The 26,172-nt window shown below is 44.0% G+C and overlaps 1 protein-coding gene across 1 annotated transcript; it reads right to left on the bottom strand.

The window, feature by feature from the left end:
* Positions 1-153: 153 nt before the first annotated feature.
* Positions 154-25,574, bottom strand: GLB1L (galactosidase beta 1 like). The gene is made up of 16 exons (XM_063429328.1): positions 25,362-25,574; positions 23,321-23,490; positions 22,318-22,468; positions 20,443-20,503; positions 19,854-19,948; positions 18,913-19,093; positions 18,634-18,692; positions 17,708-17,829; positions 17,304-17,344; positions 14,614-14,732; positions 13,072-13,146; positions 12,898-12,987; positions 9,682-9,795; positions 9,027-9,158; positions 8,610-8,834; positions 154-747 (listed from the first exon to the last, which is right to left on the bottom strand). The coding sequence occupies exons 1-16, from the start codon at positions 25,410-25,412 to the stop codon at positions 544-546; spliced, it is 1,890 nt and encodes a 629-aa protein (XP_063285398.1). The 5' UTR covers positions 25,413-25,574; the 3' UTR covers positions 154-543.
* Between the last annotated feature and the right edge of the window lie 598 nt (positions 25,575-26,172).

Genomic DNA, 26,172 nt, shown 5'->3' with positions numbered 1-26,172 from the left:
ACAATGTTGTGCAATGGGAATTACTGATCATGCAGACCCCTAAAGTCTATTTTAATACGTTTTTTTTTTTTTAAATAAATTCAATCTCTGACCGTGTGGCCGTGTTGTGCTAAACTTTCTTATGAACATACTGAAATGATGTTTCTACTTGCAAATGGTTGTTTGAGAAATTTATTTAAAATTGCAGATGATTGGGAGGGGGAGGGGGTAGCATGTGACATTAAAAAAATAAAATTATCAGTACCAGCCTGAAAGTAGAAAGGTTCACTAGTTATCTTCTGTGTTTGATACAGATTTCTGCTTCTCTTCCACTGTGACTGCTGGGGGCTCAATTCTCATTTATCCTGAATATTGTCAGTGTTTTCTTGCAGCACATATAAGACATTGTGAGCTGGAGATTTAATTCCTGAAATTAAGCCGTTCACTCGTGGACAGAACCAGCACTATTAACTAACGAAGCCGTGCTGTGCTGATTTAGGCTGTAACACAGATCAGTAGTTGTAGCAGTGAGTGTCAGAATCCCTTTTTGTAACTGGTGCAGACTCAGAACCCGTGATCATTTTTACTTATGATGGGTCTGTCTATAAGAAAGATCAGTAATATCTCTGGGGCACTCTCCAGCTCCAGAACGGTGATGTTGTTCATTTCTCTGTTGCTCAAAATGTTTCCTGGTACATAGAGCGTAACCTGTGGTCCTCGATCCGGCCAGTACCGGCCAATGTTAAAGCCATTTATCCATACCTGTCCCTGAAAAATATATATAAGGAGATAAATAAATAAAACCTCTATAACAAGAACAGGTTCCACCGAAAGAGCAGTTTTTAATGTGTTTATTATTCTAGAAAGTGTTATGTATACTTTTAGCTATATAGCATATGCTGGTCTCAGACCCCAACAGATTATCAAAAGAACATGTCATTGATTTTCTTTTTACAATTTAGTAGATATACCACAACAGAGCATGCATGTATTTTTTTTTCCTGCCTGTCTTCTTTTGGTGGTGTGTATATTTAAAAGAAAAAAAAATATGCAGCAGGCGCCTGCTTTCCTACGCTTCTCAACGAGCTGCAGTAAAGCTCTGCGAAGGTGTTGGTGGGGGGAGGGAGGGGGGGCTAGCAAGCATGCTCTAGCTCTGTGCTCTAGCTACTCCCACTTCTGTTAGTTCTGTTTAACGAAACGGAAGAATAATAAAACCGCTGTGGTTGTATGATTGACAGCAAGGGAGCTGTTTTTACCCCAGTTATAAGAGTGCCAATTTCAGACTCCAGACACACAGCAATTCAGCGAGCTTTCTGAAGTGTTTCTTTAATGCACAGACACACTTGTGAGATCATGGTTGTGAGTTTCTAAACAATGTTTTACTGAAAAAAAAATAAAGCTTCTAAAATGTATCCTGACATAATAAAAATCATTTCCTGGCTAATCATGGCAGCATCACTTATGGGTAGCTCCTCCCTTAGCAGTCACAGGACAGGAATTAATTAGATTAATTAATTAGACTGATGGGTATAAAGAGTCCCTCCTCCCCTTACACCTCTGTCTTTTTTCCTGTCCTTAGCAAGTTCTACAGGACTTTTTACATTTTATTTTATGGCCGCCTTGCTGCGTTTGTCGTGGGTTCGTTCCAAATTAAGTTCAGCCTCTCTTCATTTGAAGGACCCAGTAAACAGCCTGCATGAGCAGGACTAACTGGGTCAGGTTCAGCGTAAGTACTGAACTGCAGCGTGGGATAAATGTCAGGTGTTCTGATGGAGACACTGTTCCTAATTATCATGGGGTTGGTTATCCTTAAAAATTCCCCTAGTAATTGGGGTCTAAAATCCCCCCCTTACCTTGTTGGCAGTGCTTTGGAATCCATACTGCAGGGGGTCATACTGAGGGATGGCTAAGTGTAATCCGGTGGTGTTTGATTGTCTACTCTTGGAGTGTTTTTCCTATCAATCTTCCCTGGGTTGCCTCCTGGGTGCTTGCTGTGAGTGGCTGTGCCTGTAAGGGCTGTACGCTGACTTTGTTGGCTGTTCTTGGGGTCCAGCGTTGTTAGCGTGCCGGCTGCGAGGTTTGGAACGCATGGCGTGTGTTACAGTGGTCTGCGCATGCGCGGACCGGACGCGGCTATATTTAAACTGGGTGATGCTGACACTTGCCTGTGCGCTGTGTCAGCTGTTCAGGACGTCTGGATTTCGGTCTGAGTTCTTTGCCGTTCCTCCTGTACTGTTGTGTCTTGGCTGCCTGGATTGTTTCCTGTCACCATAAGGTAGGATTGCCTGTTTCTATGTTTTTTTTGCTTGCCAGTTTGCCTCTGATTTCTTATTGGAATTGTGTTTTGAATTTTCCTTTTCCTCTTTAGAGTATGGATTCTCCCTCTCTAGAAAACATAGGTGAGCCATTTATTTTTTTAAAGGGGGGTTGTTAAAAAGAGTGCCATACTGAGCCTGTAATATATGTTATATATGGCTTAATTTCAGCCCCAGCAAACAATTGGATTCTCCAGCAAGAAAATCAAGGGAAAAGACCAATAAATGCATTAATCGTTCATCACCGGCTCCGCATGGAAGGAACCTTTGCAGGGAATGCTTGTCGGAAGCGGCTAATGTCCCCAGTAGGGGTTCCCCGCAGGACGATCTTAAACTTTGGATTTCCCAAGCTATTGCTGAGGGCTTTAAGTCTACCACGGGGTCTGGTGGTCCGAGTAAGAGATGCAGAGCGGAACCTCAGTCTTCCAGCTCTGGAGAAGACCCTGACCTGTGGGAGGTCTCGGATGATGGGGAGGAGGAAGTTGACCGGCTCCGCATGGAAGGAACCTTTGCAGGGAATGCTTGTCGGAAGCGGCTAATGTCCCCAGTAGGGGTTCCCCGCAGGACGATCTTAAACTTTGGATTTCCCAAGCTACTGCTGAGGGCTTTAAGTCTACCACGGGGTCTGGTAGTCCGAGTAAGAGATGCAGAGCGGAACCTCAGTCTTCCAACTCTGGAGAAGACCCTGACCTGTGGGAGGTCTCGGATGATGGGGAGGAGGAAGTTGAATATGCCTCCAGGTCTCTTGACTCGAAGTCTATCGATAGACTTATTACCCTCCTCAGAGACACTCTTAGTCTCACGGAAGAAAAATCTGAATTGAGAGAGGCTGACAGGTTTTTTGAGGACTTAAAACCTAATAGACCAACTTTCCCAGTACATTCCTCAATTAGGGACATGATCCTTCAAGAATGGAATAAACCAGAAAGGAAATCCACCTTGAAAAATAAATTCACTAGGATTTATCCTTATTCTGCCATGGACTGCTGCCTATGGAATTCGGTTCCTAAGGTTGATGCTGCAGTGATCCATATGGCTAAGAAGACTACGCTTCCTATTGACTCCATTGCATACCTCAGGGAGCCTATGGAAAAGCATATGGATGGAGATTTGATTAAAGCCTACTTGGCGCTAGGCTCTGCCCTTCATCCGGCAGTAGCGCTGACCACTCTCTCCAGGGCCTTAAGAGTATGGCTCGCTAATTTGGAGGAGGACATTGGTCAAGGTGGCCGTAGAGAACATCTCTTGGAGAGTCTCAAGGACTTGAGCCTTGCCACTGAATTTTGTTCGGAGGCCTCCCTGGACATCACTTGCATGATTGCCAAAAGTATGGCCCAGTCCGTGGCCTCCAGAAGGGCTTTATGGCTTCATTCATTCATGGGGGGGCGGACTATGCCTCTAAGGTGTCCTTGTGTGGTCTTCCATTCCAGGGGGATTTCCTGTTTGGTAAGATTCTGGAAGATGCTATTCAAAAAGCTGCTGATGGGAAAAAAGCATTTTTACCACAAGTGAGCAGAAAGAGCTTTTCCTCCTCCTGGAAAACTAAGCGATTCAAAGATCGGTCCTTTTGGGACAGCAGAAGCTACAAACCCGGAAGGGAGTATTCCAGAAACTCTTCGTGGAAATCCTTCTCTCACTCTTCATCCAATAAGGCTTCCAGAGGCAGAGGTGCCAGAACCTCCGGGAAGACTTTCTGAAGGTCCTCAGGCCCATCCGGGAACGGTAGGAGGAAGACTGAAGTTCTTTTACCCGGTGTGGGCCACAAATATCACAGACGTGTGGGTCACATCCATCATAAAAGAGGGTTACAGGATGGAATTTTCTTCTCGCCCAAGAACTGCTCTCTTCAAAAAAATCAAGGGTGTCGGCAGGTGTCAAACGAAGGGCCATGAGGACATGCATTTCCACTCTTCTGGAACAGAAGGTGTTAGAGGAAGTCCCAAAACACGAAAGGTTCCGGGGGATTTATTCCACAGTGTTTTGGGCTCCAAAACCCCATGGAAAGTGGCGTCTCATCCTGAACTTGAAAGGAGTGAACCCCATGCTCGATGTGAGGACTTTCAAAATGGAATCCTTACAGACCATCCTAAAAAGCGTCAAAAAGGGAGATTGGATGACCTCAATAGACTTAAGGGACGCCTACTACCAAATCCCTATAAACCACAATCATATGCAGTTTCTTCGGTTCTGGGCTTTGGGAAGACACTTTCAGTTCCGAGGGCTACCGTTTGGCCTCAGCTTGGCGCCGAGAACATTTTCAAAGGTCCTTGTCTCTTTGATTGCCGTCATAAGGATGAGAGGTATCGAGATCTTCCATTACTTGGACGACATCCTCATCATAGGTCCATCGCGAAGGATAGTGGCTCATCATACATTGGTGGCAATGAACATCCTTCAAGACCACGGGTGGCTTCTGAACATAGAGAAAAGCTCCCTAATTCCATCTCAGACTATCGTGTTTCTCGGAGCAGTAATAAACACCATCTCTGCCCATGTGTTCCTGTCTCCGGAAAGGGTCATAAAGATCAGAAACAAATCGAGAAGCTTCAAGGTCTCAAAATGGCCTCGGCAAGGGAAGTCATGAGTCTCCTGGGTTCTTTAACATCTACGATAGGTTTAGTAAAGTGGGCCCAATGGAAGTTTTGCCCGGTCAAGCATTGCTTCCTTCTCCAGTTCGACAGAGGGGAAACAGATTGGGAACAGAAGATATCTCTGCCCCTGCCAGTGAGGAACGAGTTGGACTGGTGGAAAAACAGGAAGAATTTAGCAAAAGGCTTCCCGTTGGAAGAACCTCCATGGAACATTATTACAACAGATGCCAGTTCTTTTGGATGGGTTGCCCACTTCAATTCCTCGTGGACTCAAGGGAAGTGGACACGAGAAGAGAGTCAGCTACACTCAAATCTAAGAACTGAGCGCTATTTCCAAGGCTGTCTTGGTATTCCTACCAAGGATCAGAGATTCCTGGGTGTTGATCAAAACGGACAACCGAGCAGTTGCTTCATATGTAAACAACCAGGGAGGCACGAGAAGCAGACTGCTCTTGAAGGAACTAGCTCCTTTAATGACGATGGCCATGACCTATCTCCAAAGACTGAAGGCAATCTATCTTCCAGGTTCAGAGAACGTGACGGCGGACTTTCTCAGCAGAACAGAAATTCTTCCAGGAGAATGGAAACTTCACCAGTCAGTCTTGGCATGGATTGCCCATCGGTGGGGCATGCCCCAGATCGACCTGATGGCATCATTCCAGAATAGTCAGGTGTAGAATTACTACTCCCTCCACCCGGAAAGTCAGGCATTGGGCCAGGATGCTCTCTCTCTTCCTTGGTCGTTCGATCTGGGGTATGTGTTCCCTCCCCTACCCATGATAACCAGGTTCCTGCGGAAAGTTTGGTCGGAAGGAAAGAAAGTTATTGCCATAATTCCGATTTGGCCTCGGAGGCCGTGGTTTCCCCTATTGTCTATGATGAGCCAGGAACAGCCTTGGCCTCTTCCTGTTATGGAGGATCTGCTAACGCAGGGCCCAGTATTCCATCCTCATCCGGAACGCCTCAAATTGGGGGTATGGGTCTTGAAAAAGAAAGACTTCAACGATTAGGTCTCTCAGAAGCAGTGGTCAATACCCTCTTGCAATCAAGGAAAGCTTCTACTTCCTCATGCTGCCATAGGATCTGGGATGTATTTCAGGAATGGGCTTTGGCCAAAAATATTGACTTCCTGCATCCTCACAACACTGAGATCTTAGAGTTCCTACAAGAAGGTCTGGATAAGGGCCTTAGCCTCAGCATTCTTAAAGTTCAGTCTTCGGCTCTTTCGGCTTTGTGCAACATCTCTTGGTCTTCAGATCCATTGATCTCCAGGTTCTTCAAGGCGGCTTTCAAGTTGAGCCCTCCTTCCAGATCTACTACCCCTCCTTGGGACCTTCCGCTAGCTCTCAACTACCTGACTGAGGATCTGTTCGTTCCTATTGAGAGTTTGGATGCTACCCTCCTGACGTACAAAACTTTGTTTTTGGTGGCAATTACTTCCGCTAGGAGAATTTCAGAGATTAAGGCATTTTCTACCTTATCTTCTTGTCTACGATTCTATCATGATAGGGTGTGCCTGAAGCCTAAACCTGAATTTCTTCCTAAAGTGGTCTCTCAGTTTCATCTATCTCAAGAAGTGGTCCTTCCATCTTTCTACCCCAATCCTTCTTCGCAAGAGGAGATTAGGTGGCAACATTTGGATGTCATGTACTGCCTGTCTATGTACCTTAAGCGTTCTGAGTCTTACAGAAAAACTGACCAACTCTTCATTTTACCTTCAGGGGCCAGGAGAGGTGAGGCAGCCTCTTTATCTACGTTGAAACGTTGGATTGCGCTAGTGATCAGGAAAGCATATATCGCTAAAAATCGATCTCCTCCACTGAAGATAAAAACTCATTGTAACGGATCACCTGGCACCCCGACTTGGTACCTCCGTTAATGGATGCTCCTAGCGCTTCCTGAGGACTCCAAGCACTCTGGCAGACACCACAATCACCGAATCCGAGAAACCTTTTAAATTCTCCCAAGCATATGAATGCTGTAGACCATTGAATAGGAACCATACGAATAGGCTTGTACTCCTAGCAGTCAACTGGAACAGCATGCAATAAATCCTTCCCCCCAATAATGAGACGACACATCACTTTGAGGGTAAAACAGGAACTCTGGACTGGCACATCCAGCCTGGCTTTTATTACACTAATCCACATACAGGCCACACCCAGGGGGAGGCATAAAATAACCAATCACATACATGGTTCAGCCCACACATCCCCTCCCCTCAGATAACATTAAACTCAATTATCCGGTACACTTTTTCAGCCAAGTTCTGGATGTACCCCAAAACCCGGGGGTACACCTTTAAATCCAGCATCGCTGGATAGCCCTTATTCAGGGGGACAACATATTCAAAATTCAAGTAATTCGGATGAATGGTTCGTGAGATATGGGGTTCCAAAGATTTGACCGACCGCATGGGTAAAGTATCCGAAAACAGTTCCATGCATTTTGGCCCTGCGGTCGGTCACAAACAAGGGAATGAAAACAGGCGAATTGCCTGTGTTATAGAGCCTGGAGAGGGTTTGAATGAATTCCCTTGTTTATGGGGCTCTTTCTACCGAACGGCGGGTCATTCGGTAGTTTCCATACGAATTTCTGGAAGTATGGAGGTCTCAGCGGTGTTTGCCTAGTCAAGTGTCCGATTTTAGTTCCAGACACTCGACGGCAAAACACCGCTGTTCGGTAGTTTAAGATGGCCGCCGCCACGTGTTTGTTTCCCGAATGGCGGCCACCCAGAGGACAAAGACCACACTGCACTGATTGCCAATTACCTGTTTGCAACATTGTTGCAAACGGTAATTGGAGGCACACTCATTCCTGGGTGGTCTGGTTGTTCGGTAGTTTCACTCAATATACTGAATGGAGTGATTCTACCGAACAATCAGAATGCTGCATACAAATCACCCAGGATAAACTTAACACATCTATAAATACATATATAATATTACAGGCAGTACACTTGAATATGCTTCACAATCTTAAAGGGACAGTAGTCCCAAAAGTCCCAATATGTCCATAGATGCTGTTAAAAGGGCCAGTAGCAGCAATATACAGTACAATATGCCCCAAATAACCCAGGGGCCATAGTCAGTAGGTAGGAGGCTAGCAAACAGGCTTCTCCAGGGCCCAGTGGCGAGGTTGGTTTCGCCACACTCATTCTACCAGAGCATTGTCAACTTCATGGGCTAATTGGGCAGAGGTTCCATGCGATGATATTTGCAGGGCAGCCACCTGGTCTTCCCCGATGACGTTCATGAAACACTACAAACTAGATGTGGACTCTCCTTCCACCTCATTTGGGAAGAGTGTCCTGTCTACGGTTTCTTTGTCCCGTTGATATTAAATTCCTTTGCAGCATAAGAGTCTGTTCAGTGTATTTTCTCGTTTTTTTATTTCCCACCCTATAATCTGTGAGCTTGGGTATTACCCATAAGTGATGCTGCCATGATTAGCCAGGAATAGAGAAAATTTATAACAAACTTACTGTAATTTTCTTTTCCTGGCTATTTCTCATGGCAGCATCAGGGTTCCCACCCATTCTTTTAATTTTCAGCTTTATAATTGGACTGAGGTGTAAGAGGAGGAGGGACTCTTTATACCCATCAGTCTAATTAATTAATCTAATTAATTCCTGTCCTGTGACTGCTTAGGGAGGAGCTACCCATAAGTGATGCTGCCATGAGAAATAGCCAGGAAAAGGAAAAAAAAATAAGTGGAATGTTACCTTTGTCCATTTAAAGAGTTTTAAGAAGGTGTCTCCTGTAACAGCAGTTTTTAAAGTCCCAGTGTAGACTGCAGGCCCAGTGCGGCTCTCTGGCTGTGCAGCCATGATGATATGGTTTCTGTGCATGTGTGGCCAGTTTTCTGCAATTAGACCATCTATATTCAAAGGATAAACCAACCAGTCGGTAAGGATGTCTCCTCCGAGGGTCAAGTTGGACACCAAACCCTACGCATGGAAAGAAAGTAAAGTTTACTAAAATTATTCATAACTGGTGTTTATGACCCACGTCGTTCTATGATCATCAAACAAGAAGCATTGGTGAATTATTCTGTCTTGATTATTCAAAAATATCCACCTGCTTTTATCAAATAGCCACCGGTGATTTACATCAAGATCTTATTAGGTGATACATTTTACCTTCAGGTCATTGACGAGTGATCCAAAGTTTATTCTTCCCATGTTTTCCACCAGAATATCGAGCCAGTCCCCGGCACTGCCAGTGACATTGATCATTCTCACATGGTCCCTTTCTAACACACCGGTAAAGCTCTGTATCGAAAAAAATTACAGTGATCATGACAGAACCTTTGATGGTAGATAACCATTTGGCATACATAATCCCTTGATTCTAAAACATCTTACTTCCTTGATTTTGCTACCTACGCACAACATTTTGTGTATTACATTCATTATTATATTCAGCTATTCTGTCTCCTTATTCAATGCGTGAGGATGTCCAGTGTCGTTTCACAGCATCAAACTCTGTGAAACAGCAGGGAACACCTCTACTAGCTGTCCGGTAGACAGCCACCATGGGCAGTCTTAGGGCTGCAATGTAAACATTGCGGTTTCCCTAAAACTGTTTACATTGCAGGGCTAAGGGGGTCAGGGTCAGTGCACCAATACCACTTCATTGAGATCAAGTGGTTTGGTTGATTATAGCGTCCCTTTAACTCTAAAAATGTAATTTCCCTATTGTTCTTAGACTAATACTTTCGAGGAGGGGGGAAATCACATTACTCTTCTATGGGGAAGACCCTGATGTAGTAGAATCAATGTGAATTTTTCTTACCCCATCAATAGTGATATAAGCCCGATCATGGACACTGTTAAAGGGATCCGAAAGAGTGGTCATATCTGGTATCTCCCAGGGCACTCGCGTCCGGTAGAGCATGAACCCAAAATACTGAGAGAGAAATGGAAAAGCAATACAGATTAAATAAACTAGAGGACCATTATAGATTTTTTTAACAAAATTAAAACGTGTGTGGATGCCAGTCGTAGAAACATTGGGTCTTAAGTATATTAAATTTTTAAGCAGATAAACTACCAGCAGTGATACGTATGTATACTATAAACAAGTTACACGTAGGTTCAGGGAATATAAGGCTATTAAAATCACAACATTCATTGATCCGTTTATAAAGACAATACAGTTGGGTTCAGAAGTATTTGGACACTGACACAAGTTTTATTATTTCAGATGTTTATCAAAATAAATTCAAGTTACAGTTAAATAATGAATATGCGCTTAAAGTGCAGTCTCTCCACTTTAATTTGAGGGTATTCACATCCAAATTGGAGGAATGGTTTAGGAATTACAGCTTGTTAATATGTAGCCCCTCTTTTTCAAGAGACCAAAAGTAATTGACTGAAAAGCTGTTTTATGGACAGGTGTGGGGTATTCCTTCGTTATTTCTTCATTAATTAAGCAGGAAAAAGGTCTGGAGTTTATGCCAGGTATTGGCATTTGCATTTGGAAGCTGTGGCCCCACATGTGGTCAAAGGAGCTCTCAAGGCAAGTACTGGCTATCCTTGGGCAGCAAAAAAACTAAAAACTCCACCAGAGAGATAGCAGAAACATTAGGAGAGACCAAATCAATCGTTTGATACATTCTGAGAAAAATAGAATGCACCGGTGAGCTCTGCAACACAAAAAGGTCTGGACATTCATGGAAAACAACAGTGGTGGATGATCGCACAATCCTTTCCTTGGTAAAGAAAAACCCTTTCACAACATCCAGCCAAGTGAAGAACACTCTCCAGGTAGGCATATCAAAGTCTACTATAAAGAGAAGACTTCACAAGAGCAAATACAGTCGGGTCCCAGGTACCTGTAGGCAGTCCCGGTGTAGTTGTTACGGTAGGTAGTCCCAGTTTGTGGAGGAACGATGTGGCTTTGTGCATGGTTTGCAGGACATGTGTGGTACCATCCCGCGTGACTTGGATGGAGTTATCAGTACCCCACCTGTATGGCAGGCCTGCCAAACGTAATTGGGTGGTGACGGGGCTGTAGGATTTTCTCCACAATAGGGTGGCCTTTGACAGATCCTGGAAAAATAATAATGTGGAGCCCTCGAAGGTAAGTGGCGCTTTTCCTTTTACAGCTTGCATAACCTGTATTTTTTCCTGGACTGTGTGGCACCTCAGGATGACATCTCGGTTCAGGTTCGGTTTCGTGTGGGTTGTCATGGGGGAGGCGGTATATACCGTCTGGAGTCAGTTTGCGGGCCGCCGCTGGGGGTAAGAGAGTGGCGAGGAGGCGTCTGGCGTAGTGGGGTAATTCTTCTGCGGACACTGAGGCCGGGATCCCCCTAAGTTTTATGTTTAACCGGCGGTGCCGGTCCTTCATGACCGCTAGCCGTCCCATCAAGATTCTTTGGTTTTGTTGTAGTTGGAGGACCGTGTCCTGCATCTCGGTGATTTTGGTGTGTGCCTCAGTTACTCCATCTTCAACCTCTCCCATTTTCTCCCTGACCTCTTTGAGCTCGGATTTGAGCTTGGCTGAATCGGCCTCCAGCAGTTTATGGATGTTGGTTAGAAGGAGTTTCAGATCTCCCTTTGTGGTCGGAGCGGAGTCGTCTGCGGCATCCCCGGTTGGGGATGTTGTTATGGTGGTGGATGCTGCCTCTGCCTCCTGCCTGTGCGGCTCGGCATCGGCCACATTCTGGGGCTCCTCCGATGAGGTAGGGGATTTGTTTTGAGCCGGCCGCTGGAGCATGGTCCCGATATCTCTGGTATCGGACCCCGCAGCCGGTTTTTGCGACCTACGGCCCATAGCTGGATCTTGTGTCGGCAACTCAGTTCCTGAGTGTCCCGCAAAATTTCTCCACAGGAGTGCCTCGAGGTCTGTGGGTGTCAGCAGGCGGTAGGCCTCAACTCGGTGGCGCCGCTTTTGTTGTCTTTGCGGCTGTAAAAAAGGCATCTGCCGGTTCGACCCCACTAGCTGGTTCAGGTTCTGTGGGTTTTAGGGTCGGATCGGCAGAATTTTTTTCGTTATCGGGTGGATTACGGGTTTCTCCGGGAGAGCTCAGCAATATGGCGTCTGATCAGGTTTCAGTTCAAGCTCCGCCCCCCAACCCAGGAGTTTTTTTATGGCAAAGAATGGAATATTCTGTAATGGCCCAATCAATCACCTGATCGAGCATGCATTTCACTTGCTGAAGACAAAAGAAAACCAGAAAGACCCACTAACAAAAAACAAGTGAAGACAGCCGCAGTAAAGGCCTGGCAAAGCATCACAAAGGACGAGCTGTCTGGGATCCGCGTGGCCTCCATATTTGGTAGGTCTCTCGTTTTTCTGGCAATCTTTAAAATTTCACCAGTTATGCCAGGAAAGCCTCACCGGGTGAATTAAGAACAGTTTTCTGGCTAATTACAGCATGATCGTTGCTGGCCAGCACCCATCACAATTGGCTTGAGGACATGCAGGGTGACCTTAAGCAGCCTGCAGTCCTAGAATCACATGATCATTCAGCCGTGTTGTTCTTAATCAAGTTAAAGGACTGCATGCTTCTCAACAGTCAGTCTGTAGTCACTAAAAATGACCCTAGCCGACAGAGGAGAGCCCAGACTATCTTCTAATACATGGGTTTGAGCAGTGGCTTCTTCACCTCTTAGCTCTGTTAATTTTTTTGTTAACTATCTCCATTCTACTATTGTAAAGTACTATGGAATATGTTGGCGCTAATAATAAATATATATATATATATATACATACACACACACACACACACACACACACATATTTTTAATGGGTCTATTAGGCAATTAATGTTCATCAGTTAGCTCTTACTCACAATGTATACATCTAGAGGGAGGTTCTTCTATAATAATTCTGATATACGGCCCAATTGTCCATATTTACAAACAGAAACAGACGTCCTTTGCAGCCAGGTATTTGAAATAAAAATCTGCAATAAACACTTGTCAATTTGCTGCCTGCACCAACTGTAACTATATCAGTACAAAATGTTAAAAGTGAAAAAACAAAAGAGGCAAATGTTACCTGTTTGGCATCCTCGAAGGTTATAGGGTATCTGGTCACAATCGGACCCCCTGGGCACAAAATATCCAAAAAATCTGTAATATCTCCAACCTAAAAGGTAGAAGGAAGTGGATTAAGGATGGGCATGGTGGTATCACTGTACAGGTAATATCATATAACACACACAAAACTTACCTTCTGCAACTTCACCACCCCATAATCATACTTCGGGGTGGGGGGAGGCATCGGACCTGCTGGAACTGGCAGAAACTACATAGATCAAATATATAAACGGATATGTCAGCGGTGGGAATCAATGCAGCAAATAAGCCCTGTATGCTAGCTCACATGACATAAATTGAATTTAAACCATGTATATTTGTGATGTATTCTTACAGCTATAATAAGGATTCATGCCTGCATGCATAGGCGTGCGCAGCCTATTGTATAAGGGTGTGCACCCTAAAGCACAAACACACACGCCGCATATATATATATATATATATATATATATATATATATATATATATATATATATATATATACACACACACACACACACACACACATATACTGCTGTGTGTGTGTGTGTGTGTGTGTGTAGGCGCTGTGTGTGTAAGGGTGCTGTGTATGTGTGAAGGCGCTGAGTGTGTGTGAGGGCGATGTGTGTGTAAGGGCGCTGTGTGTGTGTGTAAGGGTGCTGTGTATGTGTGAAGGCGCTGAGTGTGTGTGAAGGCGCTGAGTGTGTGTGTGTATATGTGAGGGTGATGTGTGTGTAAGGGCGCTGTATGTGTGTGTAAGGGTGCTGTTAGTGTGTATATGTGAGAGTGATGTTAGTGTGTGTGAGTGTGTGTGTGTAAGGGTGATGTGTGTGTGAGGGTGCTGTTAGTGTGTATGTGTAAGGGTGCTATATGTGTGAGGGTGCTGTGTGTGTAGATGCTGTATGTGGGTGCTGTGTGTGTGCTCTGTATGTTTGGGGGATTGTGTGTATTGTGTGGGGGCCGTTTAGTAAATATCCCCCCTCCCTTCTTACCTTATGTAGGGAGGGGGGACCTTGCTGCTGCTGCCTTCCCTGGTGGTCCAGTGGAGGTGGTGCAAATTGCTTAATATCCCCCCTCCCTTCCTTACATTATGCCTGAGAGGGGGGATCATTTCTGCTGCTGCCTTCCCTGGTGGTCCAGTGGAGAGTGAACTCTAGCCTGCGGGGCAAGAGTTCACTCTCGCGAGATCTGAGCGTTGCCACGGCAACGCTCAGATCTCACGAGAGGTACCTGGCGGAGCTGCTGGCAAGAGCTCCCCGGGTCCTCTCCTGCCCCTCTCCCTGCCTGTGGGTCGGTGGGGGGGGGGGGAGGCTGAGAGCAGAGTCGACGCTCGGATAGCTGAGATCTCCCCTGCTGGTCTCACTCCATAGGCATTAGGGTGTGCCCAGGCACACCCCGTGCGCACGCCTATGCCTGCATGATTTACCCTCACTTTACTGGAGAGCTAGGGGTTAGCCCAGTGGTTCCCAAATCAGTCCTCATGGCACCCCTACCAGTGCAGGATTCAGGTATTACCCAGTTGTGTCGAAAGAAAGAAAAAACACCTTATACCCAACTGGCTAATCCCTAAATCCTGGACTGATAGGGGTGCCTTTGGCATCCAGTTATAATTGATGACAATAAAATGGCCCTTTGAAACATAGTTACTCCTTTAGTAACAAGGATCATCTATCAATACCCATAAAACTAAGCCTACCTGGCTGATCACAGATCGTAATGCAAATAATTTTTCTGTGGGATCCCCAGCTTCTGTTAAGGGAGCATCGTAGTCATAGCTTGTTGTAATTGGCTTGTACTGTTTCTTGTAATCCGCTCCTGTAGATATAAGACAGATACCGGCTTCATTCATTTCCATCAATACTTATTCAGGGTTATTCAAGCACATATTAAATTGCCAGGAGTAATTTGTAGTAAATCATCTGACAGAAAGCATGCAATTCGGAGGACAAATTATGGAGGTTGTTCGCTAGATTTATTCTGTTCTGTGATTTACCAAACTACTTCCCAATTGATGCGAACTTAGCCGGCTCTAAAATGACTTAAATGGGGGGCGGAGCCTGGCTATGAAACTGTACAGACGTGTGCTGCAAGAGCTCCTGTGGCTGGCGCCTACCAGTGACCGGACCGAGGAGAGACGGCCGCTCTCCTACGGCGTCCACTGGCGGTAAAAAACGACTATGGCTGCCCCCCCCCCCCATGGACCGGTGGGGGTTATCCCGGTCCTCCCAAGCAAGCGTGACACAAGCGTGTAACCAGAGACTGCCACAGGCTACCAGCAACCACGAGACCCATGGGTGCCCAAAATGGCGGACGAACGCAGTTCACTCACCACAAAGTACTCCGAGGTGTTTGCCCGATTCTGGGCCAAGATGGAAGAATGGATGACAAACACACAGCGAATGCCTCAAAGAGGTGCTCGGCGGGGAACTGACCGGGGAATGGATGGCCCACCAGTGGGAGTGGAGCACACTCGGCACACAGCCAAACCTTAACTCACCTCGCACAGACCGAAGACCCCGAGGGTATCCACCTCGCAGCGTTCCCCAAGAGGACAGAGAATAATCCGCCATAGGCAGCGACCAAGCACCAAGACCCTCCACCGCCCACGTGGCAAACAGGACTTAGACTCCTCAGGCTCCTGGGCTCACGGCTCAGGGACACGGGCCCTCAATCCTGCTCAAGGCCGAAAAAGTGAAGAATGCTGCCCCCAACGCTCCGCAACCCGGGGGACGTCACCAGCCCTTGGTGAGCACATACCCCTGCTGCACATGCCTGCACCCAACCTGATCACCACGGGCATAGGCTGAGAGGACTATTTTCACCCGGTCCGGGACTGTATCAAGGCTAACCACTAATATTTTGCTTTTTAATATATTATGGACGCCCTGATAATAACGTGTTTTCAATGTTACTTTTACTATATAAGCATGAGTATTCTGTAGTTAAAATGCTATCCATAAATTGTGCAGACAATCAGACATATAATGCACACTACTAGTTGACAATCTCTGCTATCACACAATCCTATATGTTATATTGGAAAGCAAGTCTCACAACCCCGACCGAGTGACCTGCACCCAGAATCATAGCCAAGCTATGTGCACAGACACCCCACTCAACTGACAAGCAACATACCCTTAAAGGCTCAGAGTTGCACCAGAATTCACTAGCCCACCATAAGCACACACAGTGCATACACCGGACCCCACTTTCGGCAATCTACATGTACCGACCTACATGCACTAACTTACCCAAGACTTTACCAAGGTCATAGCCTGCTATTTTCCCATACTCGATCACTCAGTGTCAAACTACACGGCAAGGAGTTGTTAACCTCACGCATTCATAGTCACTGACACATCTTGTTTCGACACATACGTTACTTTTACTTTTCTATAAAAAAATGTGCACAGTATTGCTTATGCCATGTTGCCAATTGTTAATGTAAGGTCTCACATCGCTGTTGTGGCGTAACGGACCTAACTGTTAATTCATGCACGAATAAAATAAAGAATTTAAAATGACTTAAATTACTAACGATAAGTCTCAGTAGTTTATGATCACCTTCCCACGGTTATCAGTAAAAACCATTTTCCAGCAGTTTGACATAGGACGGGTGCTCAAGTACCTTGCCCTTCCAGCACCTCATCACGGGTAGCGCGTAAAAAAAATGTGTTTTTTATATATTAATTATTAATTATTAATCGTTGAAGAATTGCAGGTAATTATTTGGGACAAAGCTACAAAACACATAAATTGTGTTGGTGCCAAACGCTTTAAATTGTATAACATTGTGGTGGTGCACTGCACAGAGAGTCCCTTTGTCCTGCAAATGCCCTTTGCCTTAATATATATAAATGATGGTAAGCGTTGTGGATCTACCTATTGTGTACAAAGTAATGCCTGATCGTGGTTCTAGAGATATCCTCAGACCACTGGACCATCAGTATCTTGTTTTTTTTAGAATGTTTCCAGAACCCCTCAATGTCATTCTTCTCCCAGAAAACATGTTCCACCATAATGTATGAGATTTAGATTTTCAGACAACATAATGTTCTGTCAGAGGTTAACAGATATGTGGTTGAGCATTTGACATCACATAGAATAAATAGAGTTGCTTCTAAGCTGATAAATACATAACTACTCTCCATGTTATAAGTAAGAAGCTTTGAATTAGAATGTTATACTAAGTAGGGACTTGCATATTGTGCAATATAACCCGTGCTATGAGCATGCTGCTTGCAGTGTCCGTTTCACACAATAACTGTCTTCCACTTGAATATCCAAACTCATTAGGGTTTATTTTGTTCTAATTTTATATATCCTGTTTGCTCCCATGTGACTTTCTTGTTTTACTTCCTCATTTGTTTTCATGCACTCTCTTACCGTTCCAGTAGCCGAAATTTGTGCCTCCTTCAAACATGTACCTTAAGTGGAGAAGACAATCATTTAATTCACGAAATCTGGAATATTTTCTACAATCACAGCATGGAGCCCCCTTCCCGTCACATTAACAGAGTTATTCCCCAAAGTGAATTTTAATTTCTAGCCAGAGTAGCCGAGCTGAAACCATAGCGGACTTAGAGAATGTTTCCAGTTTGGGGGCTTTTGACCTTAAATTTGAAATTCACTTTGAATCTCAATGTAGTAAATAATCCTGCAATATGTCCTGGTACCTTGTACGTTTACACGGGCCCGAGTTATGCCACTGTTACAATTTACACTTTTTTATGGTGACCTCTGTCCCTGACTCCCTATTTTATCCTTACCCCCAATTGGCTAGTACTCACATATTGACATTCGCCCCCATTTCCAAAATAGTCTGTAGACCATGGCTAACCATCTGTGTGCTGACTGTTGAATGGTTTTCCCCCCAGTAATCCAGCCATCCTGTGTAATATTCAGAGTTTACCTGGAAGAGATTAGCAAATAATCATTGTAACAGGAGGTTACATTCAAAAATCAGACCACACACTAACAATGGTATGTGTACAGGTAAGCAGAAAAACTACCTTACAAGGTTACCTGCCAACAAATAATTTTAGCATAATAATAAAAACTCAAAGGTATACTGCAAGCGCTGTGCTGTAGTGGTTATGGTGCCAGGAGTTTTCTGGCAAGAACCTACTGTAAGTATTCACACTTTTAGAATTATTTGACCTCTTCCCTGGGGCCTGCCTGGCACAGCTCCTGGCCTCCTCTCTGCACCCAGATGAGCAGAAAGCTCTTGCTTTTGAGACTCTGTTAGATCTTCTGAATTAGGACCTGCTGTGCAGATATAGCTCATTGGCTGAGAGCATCTACTATTCATTCTCAGCCCATGAGCTAAGTCATGCACTGCAGGATCCTGATAAGAATTCATATCATTCTAAACCAGTTTGAGTACTTATATAGACACCATAACCACTACAGCATGCGTCAGAATAAAGGACTGCACTACAGCATGTTTTAAAATAAAGGACTGCTTAAAATAACTTTACTGCAGCCCCTAAATAAGGGATAAATATAGGATAGGCATAAATGTGATTAATATTGGGATATATAGCAAAGTAACATAGGTTTATTGGTGTGTGAGCTTATACGACACTTGTATTTAAGAGGGGAACACAGCATTATTTAGGAAATATGAAGGCGGGTGAATTGATGGAGTATGCGCTAAATATCTGATACCGAGTAGTAATTTATCAATGCTGAGAAAGTCATCTCATTCTCATACCAGAGGTCCAGTGGGCTGATATCTGCGCAGTAGGTCAAAGGCTTTCTTTGCGTCATCCGCTGCAGGAAGAAAAAAATATTTATTTAAGAAGGAAAAACCCCTTCAAATATGTAGTATACCTTTTTAAAAATGTTGACTACATGTGTAAAAAACTTTTTATGATAGATTTTTTTTTAAATGTAATGTGCTAGTTTTCAGGATGAAAAAAAAAGTTGCTTTAACAACGAATTATGAAAATACAAAAAAAACAAAAACAAAAAAACACATGCAATTGATCACCTGGGCCAAAATCCACTGTGGCCTGCATCCCCTGCAGACTCCCGCACTTGAGTTCGCGATCCGTATTTCCATCTGTAGTGAAAAGTACAACATCGTCTCCCAAATAGAGACGGAAGGTATGGAAAAGATGGCGCATGTAGCTGTAATCACAGGCCTGGTAGCTGCCATACTCATTCTCCACCTTCCAGGGTGAACGACACATGGAAAACAAATGGAAACGGATAACATGAACACATAGATACACACGCAAACAACTACATGGCAACATGTTCCATACTGAAATGACAGAGTACCACGAAATATATGTATGAGTAATTGGAACTGGTATTAAAATTAATTTAAATTAGAATATAACATATATAAATGGGGTGTGCTTAGTCCCACAGTATATAGCCCATATTGTGGTATTATGAGAAGGATTAGAATATTGCTGGCGATCAGCCGGTGTATTAGGCAAGTCTAAGATTCCAAAGCACCACATGTCTTACACACCAATCCTTGTCACTTCCTGCACCTAGTCAATTATGCTTTTTGTAAATTAAAGGTACATTGGTAAAGGAACCAACATTGTAGGAAAATAAACTAGATATGGGAGTGAATCGCAAACATTCACATCATCTGGAGATAAACAGAGAATAAACATGCGCAGGGAAGGAAAATGGGCCAAACCAGATAGATCTTGGTCCTTCTCTTTTTAAACACATAGCGTCTCCCCTCGACTATGTCTTTACCATATTACACATAGATAGACTATACGCTTTTAAAGGACATGGTGTGAAGTAATTTATCTTTGCCAGAGGTTTCAGACAGGCCTGCCTGCTGGGATTTTTGTACATATGAGTTTTTAAGGTAAGACTTGAGGGAGATTCCTAGAAATGAAACAGTTTTACAGGAAGAGTCAGTACAAGACATGCTATTTCATAGTCACAGGGTCAAGTCACCTGAACGCTAATTATATTCCCTCCATTGTTATAGAGACGCGGACGCAATCGTGGAAGCAGAACAGACAACCAGGAATTAACAGCGCTCAAATAGTCTGTAATTGGACCAAAACAGATATTAAATACAAACTAATAACGTCCAGAGAGGAATAAAGCAACAATCAGAAATTTAGAATTAATTTAGAATTTCAAGCAAAAACAGCCAAATTTTCCAAGTCAGCTACGTTTTATGTTCATCTATTTTGTCCTATAAATTTAAATTTGCTTTGAATTCCTGACAATTTACATGCTAGTGGTTAACCCTGAGGTTATATAATTATGGTGCAAATTGTGAAAATTAAAGAATTAGAGTATTATATAAAGAGAAGTGAAGCATTCTATTAATTATCAATAAAGCAACAATACCTTATGCGGCTCTATACCAGGACACTTACTGCCAATTGCATATTGATAATGGTAACAATAAGTCAAAGAGTTTGGCATAAAAAGTACTCAGTGCTGCTCTTTGGGTTTCATGCTTTAAAACAGAGTTTTAGATCATTTTAACATTTGCCACAATTTTCACCTGAACTTTGTTTGTTATAAGTACCTGGATCGGAGGTTCGCAAAACTATATCTTTCTTGTTTAATAGCCAGGCTGGAAGACCCCCCTGAAAGGAAGATTCAGAAATATCTTGAGCCTAATGCAAAAGCTGGCAAGCACAATGTATAGTTGCAATTATTAGACAATTAAGGTAGGACACTCATATGTTGCATGGCTGACTTTTAAAGTGTTCATCATTTGAAAAATATATATTTTTATACACGGTAGTATATGTTGTAAAATCCTTCACATTTACCAATTATCAGTCCTTCCACTTAATTACCATGTCAGGCTGCCTGCCAATCCTGCAGGCTGTCCAACTAAGGGCATACTAATCATGCACTCACTCCATGCTTTCTAAGGACTGTCCCCTAGCACTCGCTGGTCCACTTGTCTCCTTACCTTCTTACTAGCAGGCAGAAATTCCTGAGACAGAGAAAAGGTGTATGTAGTGAGTGTAGAAGAAATGGGACATGCCACAGTGTTAGAGAGACCAACGTCTGTATTACCTAAACTAATTTTATTGTCAGCCAGTCCACACAAGTTTTGTTCCCATTCATCCCTCGTAAGCTTCCAAACTTAAAGGGACACTATAGTCACCAGAACAACTACAGCTTATTGTATTTGTTCTGGTAAGTAGAATGATTCCATTCAGGCTTTTTGCAGTAAACACTGTCTTTTCAAAGATGGCTGGCTGCTCCTTAGATGGCTGCTAGAGGTGCTTCCTGGGGCAGTACTGCCTAGTGTGCAGCACTGCCACTCAGTGTCTCCACCCTCTGCATGCAGACACTGAACTTTCCTCATAGAGATGCATTGATTCAATTTATCTTTATGAGGAGATGCTGATTGGCCAAGGCTATGTTGGACTTGTGCTGGCTCTGCCCCTGAACTGCCTAGTTGACAGTCTCAGCCAATCCTATGGGGAAGTATTGTAATTTGCTCAGACCACCACTTCTGATGATGTCAGCAGACAGTCAGTTCAGAGGCAGAGCCAGCAGCTGCAGACTTGAATATAATTTGGGGACACTAAGACACTAGGGTCATAGAGACATGGGAACACAGACACTGGGAGACTAGGGGACACTGGCTGGGAGACAGACTCTTGGAGACACTGGGAGACATGGGGACAGTTGTGGACATAGACATGGGGACACATTAGGACACTAGGCACACAGAGACATGGGACACAGACACTGGGAGACTTGGGAGACATGGGGACATAGTGTCTCCGTGTCCCAATGTCTCAGTGTCTCCCAATGTCCCTATGTCTCACAGCGTCCCCGTGTCCCCTTGTGTCTGTGTACCCATGTTTTCCAGTGTCCCCAAGTGTCTCAGTGTTCCCAGGTCTTCCAGTGTCTGTGTCCCCTAGTGTCTGTGTTCCCATGTGTCCCCTAGTGTCTCAGTGTCCTCGTGTTTTCCAGTGTCCCCAAGTGTCTCAGTGTTCCCAGGTCTCCCAGTGTCCCCATGTGTCCCTGCTACCTTTCCCCCCATCCCTCACTTTCCTGAGATGTAGAGCTGCTGTCTGGACGCTGTGCTGTGTTGCTGCTCCCCCACGGATCAGTGAGTAGTAGAGAGAGGCAGGGATATGCTGTAACTTCCTATCCCTGCCTCTCTCCACATACGGTGCTGGTATTGCAGAGTAATCTCCATTTATTCTGAGAAAAATACCTGCATTTGTATTGCCGGTATTACTGCAATACCGGCATGGCCAGGCAGCCTCAAATACTGGCTGTGCCAGAAAAAATACCAGTCAGGTGGCAAATCTAAGAATAGTGTGTAAAAAAAAAATATGGGCCTATTCCATGGGCCTGGGCCTGGGCCTGGAGCTGCAGCTCCATCAGCCCCTATGTTAATCTGGCCCTGCTAGCGCCTGTCTCTCACCATATCCCATTCGGAGCAGATGTATGGTCCAGGCCGTATGATGACCAGGAGGCCCGTCTCATTGGCCAGATCCAGAAAATGTTCTAGAGCTCTGTCTCCTTCGAAATTAAACATACCGGGTTCTGGTTCATGGAAATTCCAGGGGACATAGCTGTTGAGGAAATAATTGCATTTTTTTACTAGTGCAGGTGAATAAAGACAAAAAATGGGTTAACCCCTCAAGGACACATGACGGAAATATTCTGTCATGATTCCCTTTTATTCCAGAAGTTGTGTCCTTAAATAGTTAAGTTAGAAATGGTTTGACAAACTACGGCCCACATAAAATATTTAGGTGGAATTGAGAAAGTTGTAGGAAATCTGGTGACAGACAAAAAAGAGACCATTGTTACCAAATTACCAAGTTTATAAAACAAAAGAAAGCCACCAGAGAAAGAAAGGTCTTATGGATGATCAAAAAGTAAAGTAATATATGTGACGATACTACTGTACTTAATTTAAAGGACACCTCATTTAAACACACAGTATCATAGTGAATCTAGTTCATAAACATCTGCAGATGCAAGATAAGCTTTAACTGACAAACAGTATACTAGAAGAATGACAATGAATATACAAATTATTTAGAATGTTCAGAATGTTTGTTGTTGTTTTTTTATGTAAACAATCTTACTAATTCTTTATTTTGTATCTTCACTGTAATTTCAATATTGAAATCATGATTACCTAAATCATTATGATTGATTGTTCCATGCTGTTCTTTATTATAATAAAAAAAAAAAAAAATTTAATTTTTGTTTGGGTAATCCTGTTGACAAATTAAAAATTCTCCATTGTCAGCTATGTTTCCAGTTCACATATTTTTGCCTAAAATTTTAAATCCAATTTGAATTCATTTTGAGTTCCCGACCACAATTTAGTGAATAATCCCGTGAGACCTTTTAATAAAAATGAGGACAGAGTCAGAAGATCATAACAGCAATATGAAAAGGGTGCTCCTTACATCTGAATGGCATTTAACCCCGTCATGTACATCTTCATCAGTCGGTCCTTCCAGTACATGGTCGGGATTCGGAAGTAGTGAATGCTTCCAGATATGTAGTGGAAACAAACCCCATCTTTCTTGAAGCAGTTTTGATCATCGTCAATTGTGAAAGATCGATCTCCTCTGGGCTGCAACAGTTAATATGAGAGGTCAATATCTGCTGAAAGTACAGAGCATCCTTTGACATCTGGAAACGAAAAAAAAATAACTTCCTCAAAATGAGGATATTTATATAGAAGATATTTGTAATTCTTTATTTATTTATTGGTCTCAATGCAGTTTGGTAAACAGGGACAATGAGTAAACTGTAAGAGTAAACTGGAAAGGTGCGCATAGTACTGGAGTAGGATAGCATATTACTAGCGGGGAGCAATGACAGACCCATTCTAATCAGTCTGCCTCTTTCTTGGGTCTCACTACCAGTCTACAAGGGTGTCAAACACTATATACCCCAATGGCTCTTCCATCCTTATGGATATCTGGCTGGTCCTATCATCAAGGTTACACCCTACAGCCAGGTCACCAGACAGGGAAAGTAGGTTTGGGGTATGAGAGATTAAAAATTAACTAAGGAATATTTGATGTGGAGGAGCAAAGTTCAGATCCATGGCCAGGCAGTGAAAATAGGAAAGGGGCCCAACATTAAAAGCATCATCCGGAGCCCATTAAAGCCTTAAACAGCCCTGGTCACTGGTTGGGGGCCCAATTTTGAACTCTGACCCTATAATTTCCTTAGACTTTACTTTAAAGCAGCCCTGGCTGAAAATCCATGATCTGGTGGCATGGAGTTATTAAAGAGTGTGGTGCTGGAATCTAGAGGGTCAGGAGCATCTGTGATATAATGAACAATGGCCTTAAATTTGCTCTAACTGGGCATTCATGACCTAGAGGAACAAGGTAAATCGTTCAGGCTGGACATCCCTGGGCTGAAGGGACTGGTGGGATGTTCATGATCTGCAGAGTCGAGGACATTTAAGCAGCAATGGTGGGATGTCCATGATCTGCAGAGTCGGGGACATTAAAGCAGCCCTGGTGGGATGTCCATGATCTGCAGAGTCGGTGACATTAAAGCAGCCCTGGTGGGATGTCCATGATCTGCAGAGTCGGTGACATTAAAGCAGCCCTGGTGGGATGTCCATGATCTGCAGAGTCGGTGACATTAAAGCAGCCCTGGTGGGATGTCCATGATCTGCAGAGTCGGTGACATTAAAGCAGCCCTGGTGGGATGTCCATGATCTGCAGAGTCGGGGACATTAAAGCAGCCCTGGTGGGATGTCCATGATCAGCATAATCGAGGACATTAAAGTGGCCCTGGAGGGACAGGGGCATTACTTTAGCCCTCAATGTTCATTCTCAGTGTGCTGGAACTTATGACATTGCCCATCAGATTCCATTACTGTATGGAATAGTGCCTCAGCATGTCTGTACTGCTGGCAGGATGGAATGCGTTAGGTTAGTACCATTGTATAGTGGTACCCTACCTGTGCCTGGAGCTGGATTAAGAGCACACGCTGCATTCCCTAGATTTTAAAGATTATAACGGCTCTTTTCCGGGAAATCTGGATTAACAGGTGCAAAGATTACTGTGTGACCATGTTGCCGAGTGTAAAACAAGCCTGCTGTGTTTAACAACATCCATCATCATGTAGTGCAACTGGACTGGATGCAAAATATCTTGTAAAACCTTGTACAAGCTAGCTTTTTACTTACATTACTGGGCATGGACATATTGAATAGCCCATGCTAATAGTGCTGAACCCTTTCACTGCCACAGCCACCTTTGGGGGATGAAAGGGTTAATTATTCAATACTGAAGGGCTTTAAATGCAGCAGGATGCTGGGACGGGATAAATTACATTAAAAATATCTACTGTCTATTTCTAGACCATAACAGAGATGCTTAGTGTCAGTGAGTGTTACTCCTATATTAAAGCCCCAAGGACCCAGTCAGTCCATATATTATACTGTACATTCCGGTAATTAGCCTGTGGCCACTTACCTGCTCATACAGTAAGCCCAACAGTAGGAGGCACAGGAGCCTGGCCCCCATTTATGGCAAGGAGAGAGGATTCACAGAGTCTTTCTTGGATCTTTAGATGGAATATGTATCCATGGAAAGTAATTGTATCACAAGCTTTCTGTCCCCTGTACTATAAACTCAGTCCAGCCCCACAGAAAATCACATGATCAACTTCCAGTCACGGGGTCCTAAAGCCTGAATCAGTGCCCCAGCTGTGATAATAGGCTGCATCTGGCACACAATGACAGGCTGAGTGAGTGCTTTCAGGAAAGTAAAGGTGGCAAGCAGTCTGTATTGTCAGTTTGCCAGGTCATATGATGCCACCTATTTACCTCTCTGGGTGTTTTACAGAAATAGTCAACAAGAACATGTCACATATTAACATTGAGAAGCTTTGTATCTCAGTCAGGGATGGTTAATCCTGCAGGCTGGCTAAGTGGCTGAGCAGCATCATGGGAAATGTAGTTCACAAACAGCTAATGGGGGCAAGGTTAGCAATGACTGCTGTGGGGTGGTGGAAATGACAGCCCCCTGTCCATATGTGCTTGGAAGGAAGGGAGAAGTCAATAGTTCACCCCTCCATTTCCTTCCCTCGTGGGTAAACGCTATGTGCATTGCGGCTCACGCTGTAACATCAACTTGTGATTGTTGTAAGATGCCACGCAGCAATTTTTCAAGGTTGGTAAGAAATAATTATAATATCTGCTTTGAAATGCAAATACAAAGATGTATTCCTAACACTAACGTGTCTCTCTACTCCCATACTGCTGCCCCCATCCATTAAAGGGTT

Source organism: Pelobates fuscus, chromosome 8 (assembly GCF_036172605.1).
Source record: "Pelobates fuscus isolate aPelFus1 chromosome 8, aPelFus1.pri, whole genome shotgun sequence".
Classification (NCBI taxonomy): Eukaryota; Metazoa; Chordata; class Amphibia; order Anura; family Pelobatidae; genus Pelobates; species Pelobates fuscus.
Note: the sequence above shows the minus strand (reverse complement) of the source record. Positions and strands in the feature narration are given on the sequence as shown.

Coding starts and splice junctions, on each gene's coding strand:
- GLB1L (XM_063429328.1), bottom strand. CDS start 25,412: ATGGGGGCCAGGCTCCTGTGCCTCCTACTGTTGGGCTTACTGTATGAG. Junction 20,504..22,317: donor TCTGCTCCGAATGGGATATG/GTGAGAGACAGG, acceptor TCTTCCTTTCAG/GGGGGTCTTCCAGCCTGGCT. Junction 19,949..20,442: donor TTTGCGAACCTCCGATCCAG/GTACTTATAACA, acceptor GTCCAATTACAG/ACTATTTGAGCGCTGTTAAT.